Here is a 15910-nt window from a genome sequence, read left to right as displayed (position 1 = left end):
CTGCTTGCCATAATAAAAGATGAAAATTTGTTTATTCTTCACATGAATTCACCACTTACAAAGTGATTTCATCACAAAAAGGACTAATACACTCGTAGATTTAGAAGACTGTTTACTCGGGGGCCACCCCACAAACTTATTCGATTACAGTCCCTGCCTAGCTTTACTATGAGTACTACTGTGGCCGCCGCGCCGAGCTCTCCATCGGCAAACATCTGGACATGTACACGGGCCAGTTCGTCTACTGCGGCTGTCGCACCGAGCTCTCCATCGGCAACATCCGGGCATGTACACGGGCCAGTTCGTCTACTGCGGCCGTCGCACCACGCTCTCCATCGGCGACGTCCTACCACTTCGTAAGGTCTTCGAAGGCGCCATCACCTGCAATGTTGAGCCCCACGCCGGCAACTGCAGCGCCTCTGCCAGGGCATCCAGGGACTATGCCATCATCGTTAGCCACAACCCCTACAGTCCTTCTGCCTCCACCGGGGCATCCAAGGACTACACCATCGTCGTCAGCCGTAACCCTAACAACGGCGTTAGGGTAGGAAACGCCTCCCACCAAAGGAGGGACACAGCAAACGACGGCAAAGTCGACAACGTGCGGTGCCCTCCAGCGCTCCTTCTCCTTTGGTAGCAGCGACTCCTCCTCAGCAAGGGCGGCTCGCACCATCTCATCTACGTTGGATGACCTCCGGCTTGACATCACGCTCCAGATTCATGAGCGGATCTATGAGTTTTCTCTCCCCCTAGCATCACCCTCTCTTACTTAGGAACTAATGCATTCGGTGGAAAGGAATGAGGAAAAGGGGTGGCGGCTCAGAGGTTGGCAAGGAGGTGGGACGAAAACTCTTCCCCCCATATTTAAAGAAGCGGCTCAGCAGCTGAGGAAAGGCGAAAGGTTTGGCCGAAAAAATCTCTGCCTTCCCCTATTCAATACAAATGCGAAATCAACGCTGACAGGAATCTGAGGTGACGCGCCGGAAACGACAGGACGCGCTTTGATCAATGGGACGCCGCCTGGTAAGCCAGAACATCACCCGGGCGTGGCCCACCACTAACACGCCCCGGACATAAGAACCGGGGCACACTTACCTATAGGCGACTCTCCGCTTCCCCAGGCAGGACTAGGGGCGATCCAACAATGGAACCTCCTTACGAGGGAAGCCCAACGGGTCCCCTAGGTCGATCGGTCGGCCCAGGCAAACCAACGAACAATGAACGACCGACTGTAAGTTTACGACCAGCCTCGCCGGGAACATCGGACCCAAAACCTGGCTTGAACACATCTAGTAGGAGCTTTTTGTCATTCATGCTACCAAGGTAATGCTACCGACCCCACCTTTATTTTGACTAAATTTTACATTCAAACATTGCATATACAAAATATTGCATCCCAATGCCTCGTGTCGCGTCACAAAACAACAGTCGCCTCATTCGATTTGGGTGGCAGCAGGCCGAGGTTCGAAGGCTGGCCCGCGAAGGGCTCGAGGCCGCCTCACGCTGAACAGAGCCAGGGAGAAATAACTGAGACAAGCCCCAATGGCCCTACCTAACCCTGCTCAGAAGTGGACAGGGATGTCCTAACCTTTTCTCGTTCGATTCTAACCCCGAGCAAAACCCACAGAATCTCCATCGAGGAGAGGCCATCGGGCCACCTGAGCCTATCGAACGGCTCAGGCATCAGCCGGGAGGCGGGTTAAGAAGTTGTGGAATGCCACCAGAGGGCTCTTCCGACCCCATCAGCTAATGATGGACATGGATTCCACACGAACGTACCCATTAGCGAGCTCATTGAGCACAACACTCAAGCCACCGAGGCAAGTGTTGTTTACTCAGCCCCTTCGATTACGAAAATTGAGGACGGGGTAACATGTGACTTACGCCTGACCCCAATCAGACCCTAACAAGGCCCGGAGGCTTGAGCCGCTCAATACAGGGACACAGGTTCCAAGGCCCTTCCTTGCCAAGCCCATAGAGTCCCCATTTGGGGAATTCTATTGGAAGGCAGAGCGGGGAATAGTGCAATGCCATCCAAGGACTTCGTCGACCCTATCACAAAAACCACGGAATGGGATTCAATCAGAACATCCCGGTCTCTAGTAACACCCGACCCCAGCAAATGCAGGGGGTCAGACCTTACTTGGGGGCTGGTTAAGGTGGTTAAGGCCAACAACAAGACTCAGGGGAACAGATTGGTAAGACCGCAAAAAAACTGAATGACCACACGGCTACGGGAAGAAGGTGAGATCAAACAAAACGAAATTACGAAGCAAAATCACAAAACTATGTCCAGACTCGAAAGTACCGACACCTGTTCACATATTACATATAAGTTGTGTTCAAAATTATTCGACTAACTACTTCCGCGAAGGGAGAACCATTTCTTTCAGATTATTCGCCAAGTTTTTTGCAAGCGGAGCCACCACCTTCTCAGTCGCGTCCAGCTCATCATCCTCATAGGTAGGCGGGAAACCTTCACTCATCACTACTAGGTTGATCTCCTTCTCGTAATGAGCATGGGCAACGGTGAAGGCCTAGGTGATCCCAGCGTGAAAAGCATTCTCCTCAAGCTGGCCCACCCAAGCCGTGATACTAGCGGCACGAGTCACAAGCGAGCTGGTCCCCTCCTCTTGTGCCACCTACAGGTTGTTGCAGACCGCTAGAATAGTGAGGGATAGGCGATCATACTCATCACTTTCAGCTTGAAGAAGCCACCGCGCCTTGGTAAGGTCGGTGCGCAAACCGGTAGAAACTTCCTCGGCATCCAACCATCAGGTCACCTCGACTCCAACATCCGTCTGGCGTGCCTTGGCCTCTTGACGTGCTTCATCACGCTCTCAGGTCATTTGCTCGATCACTACAGCATCCTAGTTCGCCTTTTCCTGCAATGTCACGGACCTCTCCTCAGCCTTCAGCTTGAGGTCTCGCTCTGTCTGTAGCTCCGCTAGGAGCTCGCTGGCTTTCTCACTAGCTGTGGCATTCTTCTATAGCAGCTCGTCTCGTTCCTTTTAGAGTCTGGCGATCTCCTCCTCATCTAGCTTTGTCCTTACCAACAAATCCTCAAACATCCTGTGGGCCTCCTCCATGTCCTGACGCGCCTGGGCCTCCCGCTACTGGGCGGTAGCAAGCAGCGCGCCCACATCTCCTCGTAGCCGGGCCTCCTTGGCAAGGCGATCCCATTCCACTTTCTGTTCACGAAGGAACTAGGATTTGCTCCGACTGTGAGCAACGATGACCTAAAAAAGAAGACCAGTGTCAAAAATACAAAAACACAAAAGTACTTGAAGAAGGTGGATGATAAGGAAGAACAAGTAGATACCTGGCTAGTGGGAACGACAATTTCACGCAGGGCCCCTCTGACCTAGTCCAGGGCATTCATCACAGTTGAAAGCCCGAAGTCGAGACTCTCCCACTCCATGCACTCAGAATGGTCGTCGAGCATGAAAAGGGCCGATGTTGGGTCCTAAGCATCCATCCACTGAAGTGGTGGCTCACCCCGCACAGGGGAGCGGCTGCCTCCCAACAAAGGGGCCGAGGGAGACTCCCTCCTAGTCCTCCACACCACCACCACGACGCCCGAGGGCCCTCCGACCGGACCCTCCTCCATCGGGGCCGCTTCGAGCGCCACAGGCAGATCTGCCGGGGCCCTGATGGCGTAGACTGCACTACGCCCTCGAGCACCACCATGGCTATGCTTGGCTTATCCTGGCTTGGCGCGGTCATGACAACCTCCATCGGCGATACATGACCCTCGGCCGACGGTGCTGCACCCACTGTGGAAGATCCTGCTTGCTCGGCGGCCAACAAGGGCATGGGTACGGACATGGCTGCCGTCGAGTCGACCAACGCAGCCGTAGCCTCATCGCCACTCCTGCCCGAAACAGGAGCAGCGTCGAGCAACGCCCCTAATCTCGCCTGACGGGCAAGGCTCTTCTTGGGTGCCATCCCCAGAACACGGCCCGTCCGCAAGAGTCTATGTCAATGAAATATGGTCGGCAGTCTACCTAGGGGTATGCCCAAGGTAGTAGATTGTCGGTAGACAGATGCATAAGCCACAAACAAGATAGTGACGCAAGATAGACACGAGGTTTTATCTAGGTTCGGCCACCGCGAAGGCGTAATACCTACGTCCTATGTCTGATTGTATTGCTGTATGTCAATGAGAGATGTTTTTAGAGGGGTCCCCTGCCTGCCTTATATAGTCCGGGGGATAGGGTTATAGATCTAGAAACTAATCCTAGCCAGTTACAATTGCCATAGGTGGCCGGATAAGGATTCCTATTCTAACCGACCAGGATCTTGCTTGATCTCCAAATCTATCTTGACTCCTTGCGTGGGACTCTGAACAGGTTGGCCGGACCACGCGTCGTCTTTTAGTGGACTAGACCCCTTGATCCGGGCCGGCCCAAGCCTAGCCATAAGGGTATAGGGGTTAATACCCCCATAGCTAGTCCGTGAGCACCATGTATTATGCTGTGACACACCGTTTGATCTCCTTCGACTAATGCAATCCGTCTTCATGTCATCTTCAACTGATTGAAACATTGACCAATCAAATGCGCCAGCATTCTGATCAGTATAGAGAGTAGTAGACCATGATTATAGCCAAAGATTCTAGTTGTTCGAAGAATGCATGGTGCTCTTAAAGAAAAAAAGAAAAAGATTTCTTTCCTTATCAAGTGTGCCCACTTGTATTTCTTATAAGAAATGTAAGTGGCCCTTGGACAGTAGTAATCCTGACAATCAGTCAAAGCATAGGTGTCAATTAAATAAACACATTCACCACAAGGTGAAGTGTGCCCACTTAGTCCCCGAGCCTGGTAGTAGGTGACACAGGCATGTGGTGCCAGGGTCTAAAAAGAATTTCTACTGAAGTTAAGAATCCAATCGTCGTACAATCAATACGAGATGCACCGGTAGGTGCATCGTACCGATGTAGTCCCCGAGCTTGCTGGAAGGCAAAGTATAAGCCTTGTAGCAAGGTCCAAATAAATGCCTCTCAACAATATGTGAGTACACATCACATGTAGCTGAGGAGAGCAGTCGCCAAGCATTGTTTAGAACAGTCCCCAAGCATGATAGTGGTCGGAGTAGTCCCCGAGCACGATAGTGGTCTGGACAGTCTCTGAGCACAGTAGTGGTCTGGGCAGTCCCCCAGCATGGTAGTGGTCTGGGGAGTCCCCGAGCATGATAGTGGTTTGGGTAGTCCCCGAGCACAATCTTGGTCTGGACCATCCCTGAGCATGAGACATGCGATGAAGAAATGAATGCCACTTGTACTATTATTTGGTGTATTTATTTATCTTCTTACTCTGTCAAGTCCAATCGGACACGTCGGGTCAAAAAAGTAGACGGGTATAGCACGTCATACTACCCTCTTGTCCTTTCAAGCAAACAGTCGCTTGGCACCGGTATAGAGGTGCGTCAGTATGGGCCCTCTCACGCTGGCAACGAAGAGGCGCATACACTAATAATGAAAAGGTGCATATATTGGCATAGATCTCGAGGTTGTGAAAACAACCATCTGCGGTGCATGTGCATGTCTCCCAAGAATCTCGGGCAGATGAAATGGCGGAACTCTTGGTTATTTATAATATAGAATTGGTAAGTTACTTTTTACCGAACCCCATTACCATTCACCGCCGCAGCCTTCTTCTTCCTCTTGCCAACCCTAATACCTCTGAAATCATCACCAATCACCCCTCCACCATATCCACCTTCATCAGCAAGGGCGGATTCATGGCAAAAAGTGATGCCCAGAAGAAAGCCGGAGTCATGGCGAAGGAGTGGTGGAAGTCAAGAAGCAACAAGCAGACTATCGAAGACCTCGTCATCATGGGAGTACTCCACAACAAGGAACTCATAGGATGGCGCACACCGGAAGGCGAAGCGTACCCCGATCCACAACCAGGTGAGATTGTAGTTTTCGAAGATTTCTTCAAGCGGGGTTTTGGGGTTCCAGTGCACCCTTTCCTTCAGGGGCTCTATTTGTATTATGAGATTGGCATTTGCAATCTGCATCCCAACTCGATTCTTCTTGTCTCCACCTTCATTCATCTTTGCGAAGCATATGGTGGCTTCTAGCCCCATTTCGACTTCTTTTGCCATCTTTTCTATCTACGGAAGAAAGGAAGCGGCGGCTCGAAAATAGCCAAAGGTGTGTACCTCAATCTGTGTGACAGGATGAAGGCCCAGTACTTACACTGTCCTTGGAACACATCGCTGGACGACTAGTACAAGAAGTGGTTCTACATCCATGAAGAGCCGAACATGATCACACTGTGCGACGTGGGGTTCATTCCAGAGAAGAAGAATAGCTGGTCAGAAAAGCCCGAGCACCTAGAACAGATCCAAGAACTACTTGGGATGATCTCATGGAGGAAACTAGATGGTTCGAGCGTGGTCAGAAACTTCATCAGCCGAAGGATCCAGCCCTGCCAGAGGAGGGTACATCCTGGCTATGAGTACCAGGGTAGCACAGACCCAACGAGGACCAAACAAGAGGTGCTTGACAAGATCGAAGTCAAAGCCAGAATTGGAGAGCTATTTAACTTAGCTGATCCAAATTATGTCAGATTGAGCGACATCGAGCACACTTTCAAGCTCGCCTGACCTCCCCCAAAGGTAAATCTTTCTACCTTGTACCCGTAGTTTTATGTTATAACAGAAACTTACTATGTTATCTCCTTTGTGTTTCCTAGATTAATGGTCGCGATAGAGCAACGATGTTCGTATCTCCACCCCCTAGTGTAGATTGGCCGCAAGTTACTGGCCCAACCACCTAGACTAGCGTTGGGATCGAAGATGTCGACTGGGCCATGCTCGGAGTTGGGGAGGAGACAGCGACTAGAGCTGCTGGTAAATAGCCGGTAGCCAGCAAGCATCGTCAGGCGATCTTTACATTGTTAGACAATGAAATAGAGGATGCAGACATCTTTCGACTCGTCCCTCAAAAGAGGAGGAGGCAACTGGAGTCGATGGAGCAAGGTGGCTCCTCTGTGCCAAATAAACCCGCATCGCCGACCACTGTAGTGCGGAGGACAAGCGGCAAAGGGGTCGAGCATCAAGCCCCGGCACTGGTGCTAGTCATAGAGGGAGAACAGGTGGCATCCGCAGAGCACGTGGAGCAAGCGTGGCCAAAGAGACGCGCCTTCACCATATCATTCCGTGCTTCCAAGCTGTAAGTATTTGTAACCTTGATGTAAGCTTACAATTTATATTGAATACTAGTGTCTTCTGAACTTATCTCGGATATGTTAGGTCGGCGTCCACCGAAAATCCCGACCAACTAGCTAGGAGCGGTGTGGCTCTGCCAGCAGTGTTAGAGAAAACTGCCCAGCAGCCGGCTATGGAGGAACCTATAGTAGAAAGTCCGCTGAAGCCCCAGCAGACGAGCGGCTAGACAACAGTCCCCGAGCAGGTGGTCGAGGGGAGAGCTGAGCCAAGTACAGGTGCTTCGAGCACTAACCCTGCTGAGGGGGACACTTCAACGCCAAGGGTAACAGACCAAACTGAGGAGCAGTAGCCAGAGGTGGCACAGAGCACGTTTATCGATGCTACAGCCTGTGGGAAGGCCATAGTGATCGTAGAAACTACAAACTCCGGACCATCACCGCTACCCAAAGAAGAGACCGAAGAGGACGAAGTAGAGGAGGTCCTAGGCCGTCCCTAGGACAAACGACAACATGTATATGTGTCGCGCTGGCAGAACGACCAATGGGTTGTGCATGAGGAAATCCCAGAGGTCGAAGAGACCATGAAAGTTGAACGAGCGGCAAAACGTTTGGTGATGGAAGTCCAGGTATGTTTTGCTTGACCACTTGATCTTGCTATCCAGTCAAACTATCTGACTTAGCTTTTTACATGCAGGACTTAATGAAGACCGCAAGGTACCGAAAGAAGTGCTTTGACCAGATTGAGGGGATCACAGCAAGCAATAAAGAATTGGCGGCCAAGGTGGAACGCTTGCGCCACCAACTTGAAGCCGCCAACCATGAGAGGACGAAGCAAGAGGCGTAGAAATAGAACCTGGTCGTCCAGCTCAGTAACAAAGAGCAGGAAAAAACAAGTAAGTTGTCACTTTATCACAATGAGTGCATGACACGTGTTGTTGCATTGTTGGTAGTCATAGTTGTAGTGCAGGCTTAGAAGCTAAAGTAGTCCGTCTCCAAGAGGAGAATAGCCGTGTGGTCGTAGAGTGTGGTTGCCTGAAGGAGGACAATAAGAAACTGGCGCATGACCAGTCACAACTCCAGGACCACACAACCAAGATGAAGGAGGAACTGAAAAGTAAGTGTTCTAGACCACCTTGCTCACTTTTGTTGCCCGCCTTATCTTGTCGTGATATGATTGTTTAATTGCTTGTGTGGTTTGCAGTTTTAAAAGTCAATGCCAAGATGCATCTGGAAGCCGTGATGAAAGATCATGATGGCTAGAAGGCACGGTGCCAAGAGATCACTGAGGATCAGAACACATGGAAAGACTGGTGCCAGGAGGTGGCAATGGGCATCTTGCCAGTCCTCAACCTTATCGACCCAGTGCTTATAGAGGAAGTGCCAAAGACGCCACAACTTGGTCTAGTCGATAGGTGCCAAAAGGCATGGGGATGGTTCCAAGAGTTCGTGAAGGAGGCGGGTGAGTACATAGGCGCACATGTGCTGAGCATGGTGCGTGCTCACTACCCCTTGATCGATCTCAAACACCTAGAGGCTGGATACCCGAAGGAGGTAGATCCAGACAAGGCTGAGGAGCTTCGGATGACCCAGTTGGACTTGTCTTCAAAGATAATTGGCGACATTAACCTGTGTGGAGGTGGGACAGCACCTGTACAGGGTACGCCATCAACAAGTCAGCTGGAAATGCCATCAGTTGTGAGCCAACCGGTGAAGTCTGTGGTCTCGACCAGCCAGGCATCGGCGGGGCCATCCTCTTCAGCTTGACCAGTACAAGAGTCCCCGAGACTCAAGCAGGATGTCGGAAGCAGCGAGCAGCAGGTGCCGCGTGCCTTGACCAGCCAATAGGATAGGCTAGAGCTGTAGAACAAGGATGTAGTTGTGTTATTGTAAACTTGTACCTTTTTAGGCAAGCTTGTAATAACGTAACTGTATATCAGCATAAGCTTGTTTGTTTTTTTGGAAAACATATTTAAGCTTGGAACTTGTGTTGGTGTAACTAAGTGAGAACATGTTAGCATTCTGTTTAGTTGTACTAGTTTAGTCAACACATCATTCTGAAAGGTTTGTACGGCCCTAGATTGCCATGTGGTCGGAGTGTGAGGTGCGTAGCCTGTGCACATGTAGACGCAGACAAGTCAAACCAGAGGAGACCTGCCGATCACCCGTAGCATAGAGAGCAGATCCCATGCATGCGTTGGGAAGAACCGAAGATAGGGCCTACTCCAAAAACCTAGGAAGGAATGGTGGTCGGTTTTGACTCGTTGAGTTAGAATAACAGTAGACTTCGAAGTAACACATTAGAGTGGTCAGAGAAATCATAGTAGCTTTATTGAATTAAATCGAAAGTACAAGAGGAGTACATATCTTAGCAGTTAAGCATAGAAACACCTAAGCTTGTCGATGTGCCATGAATTGAGGATGTCCGTACCATCTAGGTGAGCTAACCTGTAAGATGTAGGTTGTGTAACTTCCTTGATCATGAAAGGCCCTTCCCATGGAGTTGCAAGTTTGTGGACACCAACCTGATTCGTCTTCCACTTCAGGACTAGGTCCCTAACCACGAAGGACTACTCCTTAATGTTCTTGTTGTAGTACCTACACAAAACAGCAAGGTATTTGGCTATACATACGCAAGAATCGAGCTGCTTCTCTTCTACACTATTCACTTCTGGCTCCCTCGCTTCATTGGCCTTTGCCTCGTCGAAGTTCTCTATCTATGTTGATCTGAAGGCTATATCTACCGAGAGCACTGCCTCAGCACCATAAACCATGAAGTATGGTGATACACCGGTATTGCAACTGGGCTAGGTTCTAAGGCCCCAGACCATGGCTGGTAACTCTTTGAGCCATCTTCTAGGAGCTTTGTTGTTTTCTCTGTACATCCTCTTCTTAAGTGCGTCCAAGATCATACCGTTTGCCCGCTCAACCTGTCCATTAGCTCTAGGGTGTGCCACCGAGATGTATTTTACCACTATGCTCTTTTCATCACAGAAGTCCCAAAAAGCATTCCTGGTGAACTGAGTACCCAAAGCGGTGGATGACCTGGTCGATGAATGTGACGGCTTTTTCTGAAGATGCCTGTACTAGAGGCATGTACTCTATCCACTTAGAAAATTTGTCGATCAGCACAAAGACACATGTAAATTTCTAGGAGCTGGCTTGAAGGGCCCGATCATATCTAGTCCCCATCATGCGAAAGGCCAAGAGGCTAGTATTGTCTGAATCTCGTGTGCTGGTACGTGGACTCTTTTGGCGAAGAACTGACAACCCTCACAACGGCGGACTAGCTTCTCTGCATCAGCTACAGCGGAAGGCCTTACCAACCAGTGTTCTAGAGGCCACGTGGTTGCGGTAGGAACCAGAGTGGATTTGGTCTAGGAGATGTTCGCCATCCTCCTGGGTTATACACTTCATCAAGATTTCTTCCTTTGCGTTCTTGCGCCACAATTTGCCATCGATGAGCAGATACTGCTTACTGTGCCGCATCAGGCGTTCGTTTTCTATCCGATCAGTGTAACCGCTACCATCTGCCAGGTACTTGATGAAAGGTACTCTCCAATCAGGCTTGTTAGTGATTGGAGGTGGTTCGATGGTGTTTGATGCTGGAACTGTAGCCACCAAAAGCTGGTCTAGAGGCTTGTCGACTGTGGGATCTTCCTCTTCAATGGAAGGCACGAGCAAGTCTTGAACAAATATGCCATGTGGGACTTTAACTCAGGATGATCCTAACTGTGACAGCGCATCTGCTGCTTGATTTTTGTCTCGGACCACATGTGTGTTCTCGATGCTGTAGAACTTGCCTTCCAGCTTTCTGATCGATTTGCAGTATGCATCCATCTTTTCGCTGGTCATGTCCTAGTCCTTGTTGAGCTGGTTGATGACCAGAGCTGAATCTCCATAGACATAGAGACGTTTGACACCGAGCTCGACCGCAATGCGTAAACCATGTAGGCATGCTTTGTACTCATTGGCGTTATTAGATGCTAGGAAATGAATCCTGAGGACGTACCGGAGCTGCTCCTTGGATGGTGATATGAAAAGGACTCCTACTCCTGCACCGTCGATGTTGAGAGAGCCGTTGAAGTACATCTTCCAATACTCATCAGACCCGTAAGAGGTAGGAGTGCTTAAGTCTGTCCACTCGACGATGAAATCGACAAGTGCTAGAGACTTGATTGTATTTCGGCTTGCAAATTCCAACAAGAAAGGGCATAGCTCCATTGCCCATTTGACGATGCACCCGTTCGCATCCTTGTTGCTAATGATGTCTCGTAGAGGGTACTCAGTCATGACCAACACATGATATCCGTCGAAGTAATGTTTCAACTTTCAGGATGTTATCAGTATGGCATAGATCAATTTCTGAATCTACGGGTACCTGGTCTTGGATTCATTGAGTACCTCACTGATCAAATAGATTGGTCGCTGTACCTTGTAGACGTGGCTAGGCTCATCGTGCTTGCCACTAGGGCAGTGAAGACCACTCGATTAGTCGCCGCAATGTAAAGCAGGAGTGTTTCATCTTCTCTAGGAGCAGTGAGGACCGGAGGTGATGTAAGGTATTATTTCAGCTGTGTGAAGGCAGCGTCTACTTCCTCTGACCACTCAAACTTCTCAGATGCTTTGAGCAGTTTAAAGAATGGTAATCCTTTTTCACCTAATCTTGATATGAAACGGCTGAGAGCGGTCATGCATCCGGTAAGCTTCTGAACATCCTTCACCTTTTTGGGCAGCTTCATGTCCAAGACAACTTTGACTTTCTCTAAGTTAAGGTGTATGCCATCATGACTGATGACGTTGCCAAGTAGTATGCCAGAAGGAACACCAAAGATGCACTTCTTTGGGTTTAATTTCCATTGGAATGTGTTAAGGGCTGCAAAGGTGCGTTCCAGGTTGTCAACAAGGGTATGTGCTTCCTTGGTTTTGACAACTACATCATCAACATAAGCCTCGATGAGGTCATCTTTTATCTTAGCTTTGAGGCAGGCCTGTATAGCGCATTGGTAGGTAGCCCCGGCGTTCTTGAGCCCGAACGACATGGTCGTGTAGCAGTAGGCGCCGAAAGGCGTGATAAAAGATGTCTTGATCTGGTCGTCCTTTTTGAGAGCGATCTAGTGATAACCATAGTAGCAATCGAGAAAGGAAAGTAGCTCACAACTAGTTGTTAAATCTATGACCTCGTCTATGCGAGGTAAGCCAAAGGGGTCTTTAGGGCAGTGTTTGTTGAGATCAATGTAATCAACGCACATTCTCCATTCATTATTCTTTTTGCGTACAAGAATCGGGTTGGCTAACCACTCTGGATGATACACTTCTTTAATAAATCCGGCTGCCAAGAGCCATGTAACTTCTACCCTAATCGCCTCCTTTTTGTCATGAGTGAACCATCGTAGCTTCTGCTTGATAGGTTTGGCCTTGCCGTCAACATTTAAGGAGTGCTTGATCAAGTTCCAAGGTACACCGGGCATGTCAGTAGGTTTCCACACAAACACGCTCACGTTGCTCCTCAAGAACCTGACGAGCGCGTCTTCCTATTTAGGATCCAGGTTGGCCCCGATAAGGGCCGTTTTGTGCTCTTTGGACTTGACGTTCTTGCGAGGGGCCTCGAGTTCTAGGATCTCCAAGAGGTCAGCTGGGGTCTTCTTGGCATCGAGCATGGTCTCAGCCATGCGAATAGAGAGGTCGTGAGCCTCTGCTATTTTGAAGCTATCATCCTCGCAGGTGTAAGCTGCGTACACATTGCCCTTGAGAGTTAGAACCCCCTTCTCAGTAGGCATCTTGAGCACCAAATACCTGTAGTGAGGTATGGCCATGAACTTGGTGAGCGCTGGTCGACCAAGGATAGCATGGTAGGTGCCTTCGAAGTCGGCGACCACAAAGTTGGCGTAGTCGGTGCGTAAGTGGTCTAGGGTACCAAATTGCACAGGTAGCGTGATCTACCCAAGAGGAGTAGAGCTCTGTCCTAGGAGAACACCCTAGAACTGTGCCTCGTATGGCTTGAGATCAGCCAGGGTTATCTTCAGAGCTGGCAAACTGTTCTTGAACAGTATCGATGGAGCTACCGCCGTCAATCAGCACTCTGTCGAACTAGACCCTGTTGATACAAGGATCAAGGACTAGAGGAAAATGTCCTGGCTCAGGTATTGTGGCCCATTGGTCCTTTCTACTGAAGGAGATCTCACGGTGAGACCAAGGAGGGAGCCATGGATCAGCGATGAGGTTGTCGGTGTGTGCCACGTTCAAGCAAGCACGGGCGGGCAGTTTGCGTTCTCGTTTGGTCTCGATGGACACTTTGCCTCCAATGATGGTGTGGACACGATATGTTGGCTTGACATACTTATGATGGGGATCTGCGTCTTCATTATCGTTGTCCTCGTTGCGCTGTTCCCCTGCATCATTAGGCTTGTCGGACGTATCCGGAGCCTGTTGATGCGTGTAGATAGACTTGAGAACACGACAATTCTCCATGGTATGGTTTGACTTGGGGTGGAGCTGGCAGGGTCCTTTCAATGCTTTGGCATAGTCTTCTTTGTAGTTGCGACGTCCGCCACCTTTCTTAATGGTGTTGACCTCGCCGTCGTCTTCCCAAGCACGCTTGCCCCTATAATCGTCACGGCGATTGCGCCGCTGATTATGCTGGTCATGGTGGTCGCGGGGGTCATTGCGCTAGTTGTGGCGATCAAAATTGTCGTTCCGACCACAGTTGCTGTGGTAGTCGTTGCGGTGTGGAGGGTGGTCGGAGCGTGGAACCCTTGCTGCTTCTTTGATGATTATCTTTTTCGTGTCGTTGGCATCCGCATATTTCTTGGCAGTGGCTAGGAGCGCTATGACTGATTCGGGTCTCTTGCGGAGGAGCTTGTCCTGTAGGGCATCATGGAAGTGGAGACCAGTGATGAAAGCCTCGATTGCCTCATTGTCAGAGATTGACAGGACCTTGATGCGCATCTCCGAGAAACATCGGACGTACTCGTGTAGTGGCTCATCTTTCTGGTCTCGAATCTGCTACAGATCATATTTGTTGCCGGATTGCTCGCAAGTGGCAATGAAGTTGTCGATGAAAGCTTGCTTGAGTTCTTGCCAGGAATCAAAGTAGTTCATCGGCAAGCTGACCAGCCATTGGTGACCTGCATGACCAACAGCGATTGGGAAGTAGTTAGACATGACGTGCTCGTCAGCCATGGCTGATCTACACGCAGTTTCATAGAGCATGACCCATAATTCAGGGTTCTCCTTGCCGTCGTACTTCTGAAGTTTTTCGAGCTTGAAGTTCTTGGGCCATATGACTTGGCGAAGATGCGGAGTAAACTGCTTCAAACCCGGAGGGCCATGGGCAGTATCATATTCCATATGGCGATAGCTTTCGTGGGATGCACGATCGTTAGCTCTTTGGTTGATGTGATCACGCAGATCATGTTCTTTAAGGTAATGGCGGAGATCGTTATTGCCATCACAGCGATCTTGGTTGCCCCCCCCCCCCCGATTATCCCTGCGACCGTGGTTATCGCGACGATTATCGTGGTTGTCTCGGCAGTTGTCATCCCGAAAGTCGTGACGGTTGTCATCCCAACGGCGGTTGTCATCCCGACCTCCATCGTGGCCACCATTTCTGCCTTGACGGTAGTCTGATGGGTCATTGTTGCGTGAGCCACGTTGGTTGGGTGGCTGTGAGTGACTTGAGTACTGGCGACTGTTGCTTGATTCAACTGATATGGATGGAGCCCGGGCTTGATTTACAATTTCTACGGTCTGGGCCATGGCAGCCGTCAGGTAAGCTTGTATATCATCACGAACTGCCTGAGTTTCTAGGGTGTTGGGTAGTCGTTGCATTGTCGCCATAGCAATGGCCACGTTGGTGCTTGGAGTCTTGAAGACCTACTTGTCCCCCACCCTATCAAAGGCATTGTTAAGATCGCATGGTTGGACCCTTATGCGTCGGGCCTCCTCTTTCGCCTCGGCTTCGATTTGTCAGCGATTAAACCGATCAATATTGCATGCTTCGCGTGCCAGCCTTTCTTGTTCTGTCTCACCGACTACTGGTGGTTCATCATTACTGACAACGTTGATCAAGTCTCCCCACCTTGGTGGGAAGGACGGGAATCGTAGGTATCCCGGGGTGTGGTCTGGGATATCCAGATCGTATTCGATGCCTTCATCGTCATGATTCTAGAGCTCAGTGCGAATAGAGGCATTAGATGCGGTGCTAGACGAAGAGCTTGAGCCACCCACTTGAACTATGTGGACCGATCCTTCTTGACAATCCCCAATCCAGACCATGTTGACGAAGTTGAGTGGCTTTGGCCGAGGTCAAAGTATAAAACACAGATTTGAGCAGCATTGTATATTGTAAGCGTAGTTGGAGGCAGCATTTTGTAGGCCATAGGGCTGGGCCTGGTAGTTCTTCGTCGAGGCTTCGTACTCGGAGAGCCAGAGAACCATCGCTGAGGCTGGCCGACGACGAGCGGAGCACCCTTTAGGAGTAGATATGACCACGAGATCTGTACCAAGTCGTGTAGGATGACTAGCCCAAGCTGGACATGTAGATCTGTTGTGGGGGCGGTTACCTGCTCATTAGGTTGACTTTGAATTGAACTTACCAGAGCTAGGGTTTCAGCGAGTTTGGTGCCAACCCGATCGATGGAGTCGAGCAGGTCGGTGTTGTCGATCTGCTTCCCTTTGTAGCGGGGAAGCGGACAATGGGTTGTCGACGTGGCTGAAGGCAATGTGGATGTGGT

General features: G+C 50.1%; 1 protein-coding gene across 1 annotated transcript; it reads left to right on the top strand.

The window, feature by feature from the left end:
* Nucleotides 1–286: 286 nt before the first annotated feature.
* Nucleotides 287–637, top strand: LOC136526055 (large ribosomal subunit protein uL2z-like). Its single transcript, XM_066518841.1, has one exon. It carries the CDS (start codon nt 287–289, stop codon nt 635–637), a length of 351 nt encoding a protein of 116 aa, XP_066374938.1.
* The last annotated feature ends 15273 nt before the right edge of the window (nt 638–15910 follow it).

The sequence above is a fragment of the Miscanthus floridulus genome, chromosome 19, assembly GCF_019320115.1.
Source record: "Miscanthus floridulus cultivar M001 chromosome 19, ASM1932011v1, whole genome shotgun sequence".
Classification (NCBI taxonomy): Eukaryota; Viridiplantae; Streptophyta; class Magnoliopsida; order Poales; family Poaceae; genus Miscanthus; species Miscanthus floridulus.
Note: the sequence above shows the minus strand (reverse complement) of the source record. Positions and strands in the feature narration are given on the sequence as shown.

Excerpts from the sequence above, each read along its gene's own strand:
- LOC136526055 (XM_066518841.1), top strand. The coding sequence starts at position 287 with ATGTACACGGGCCAGTTCGTCTACTGCGGCCGTCGCACCACGCTCTCC.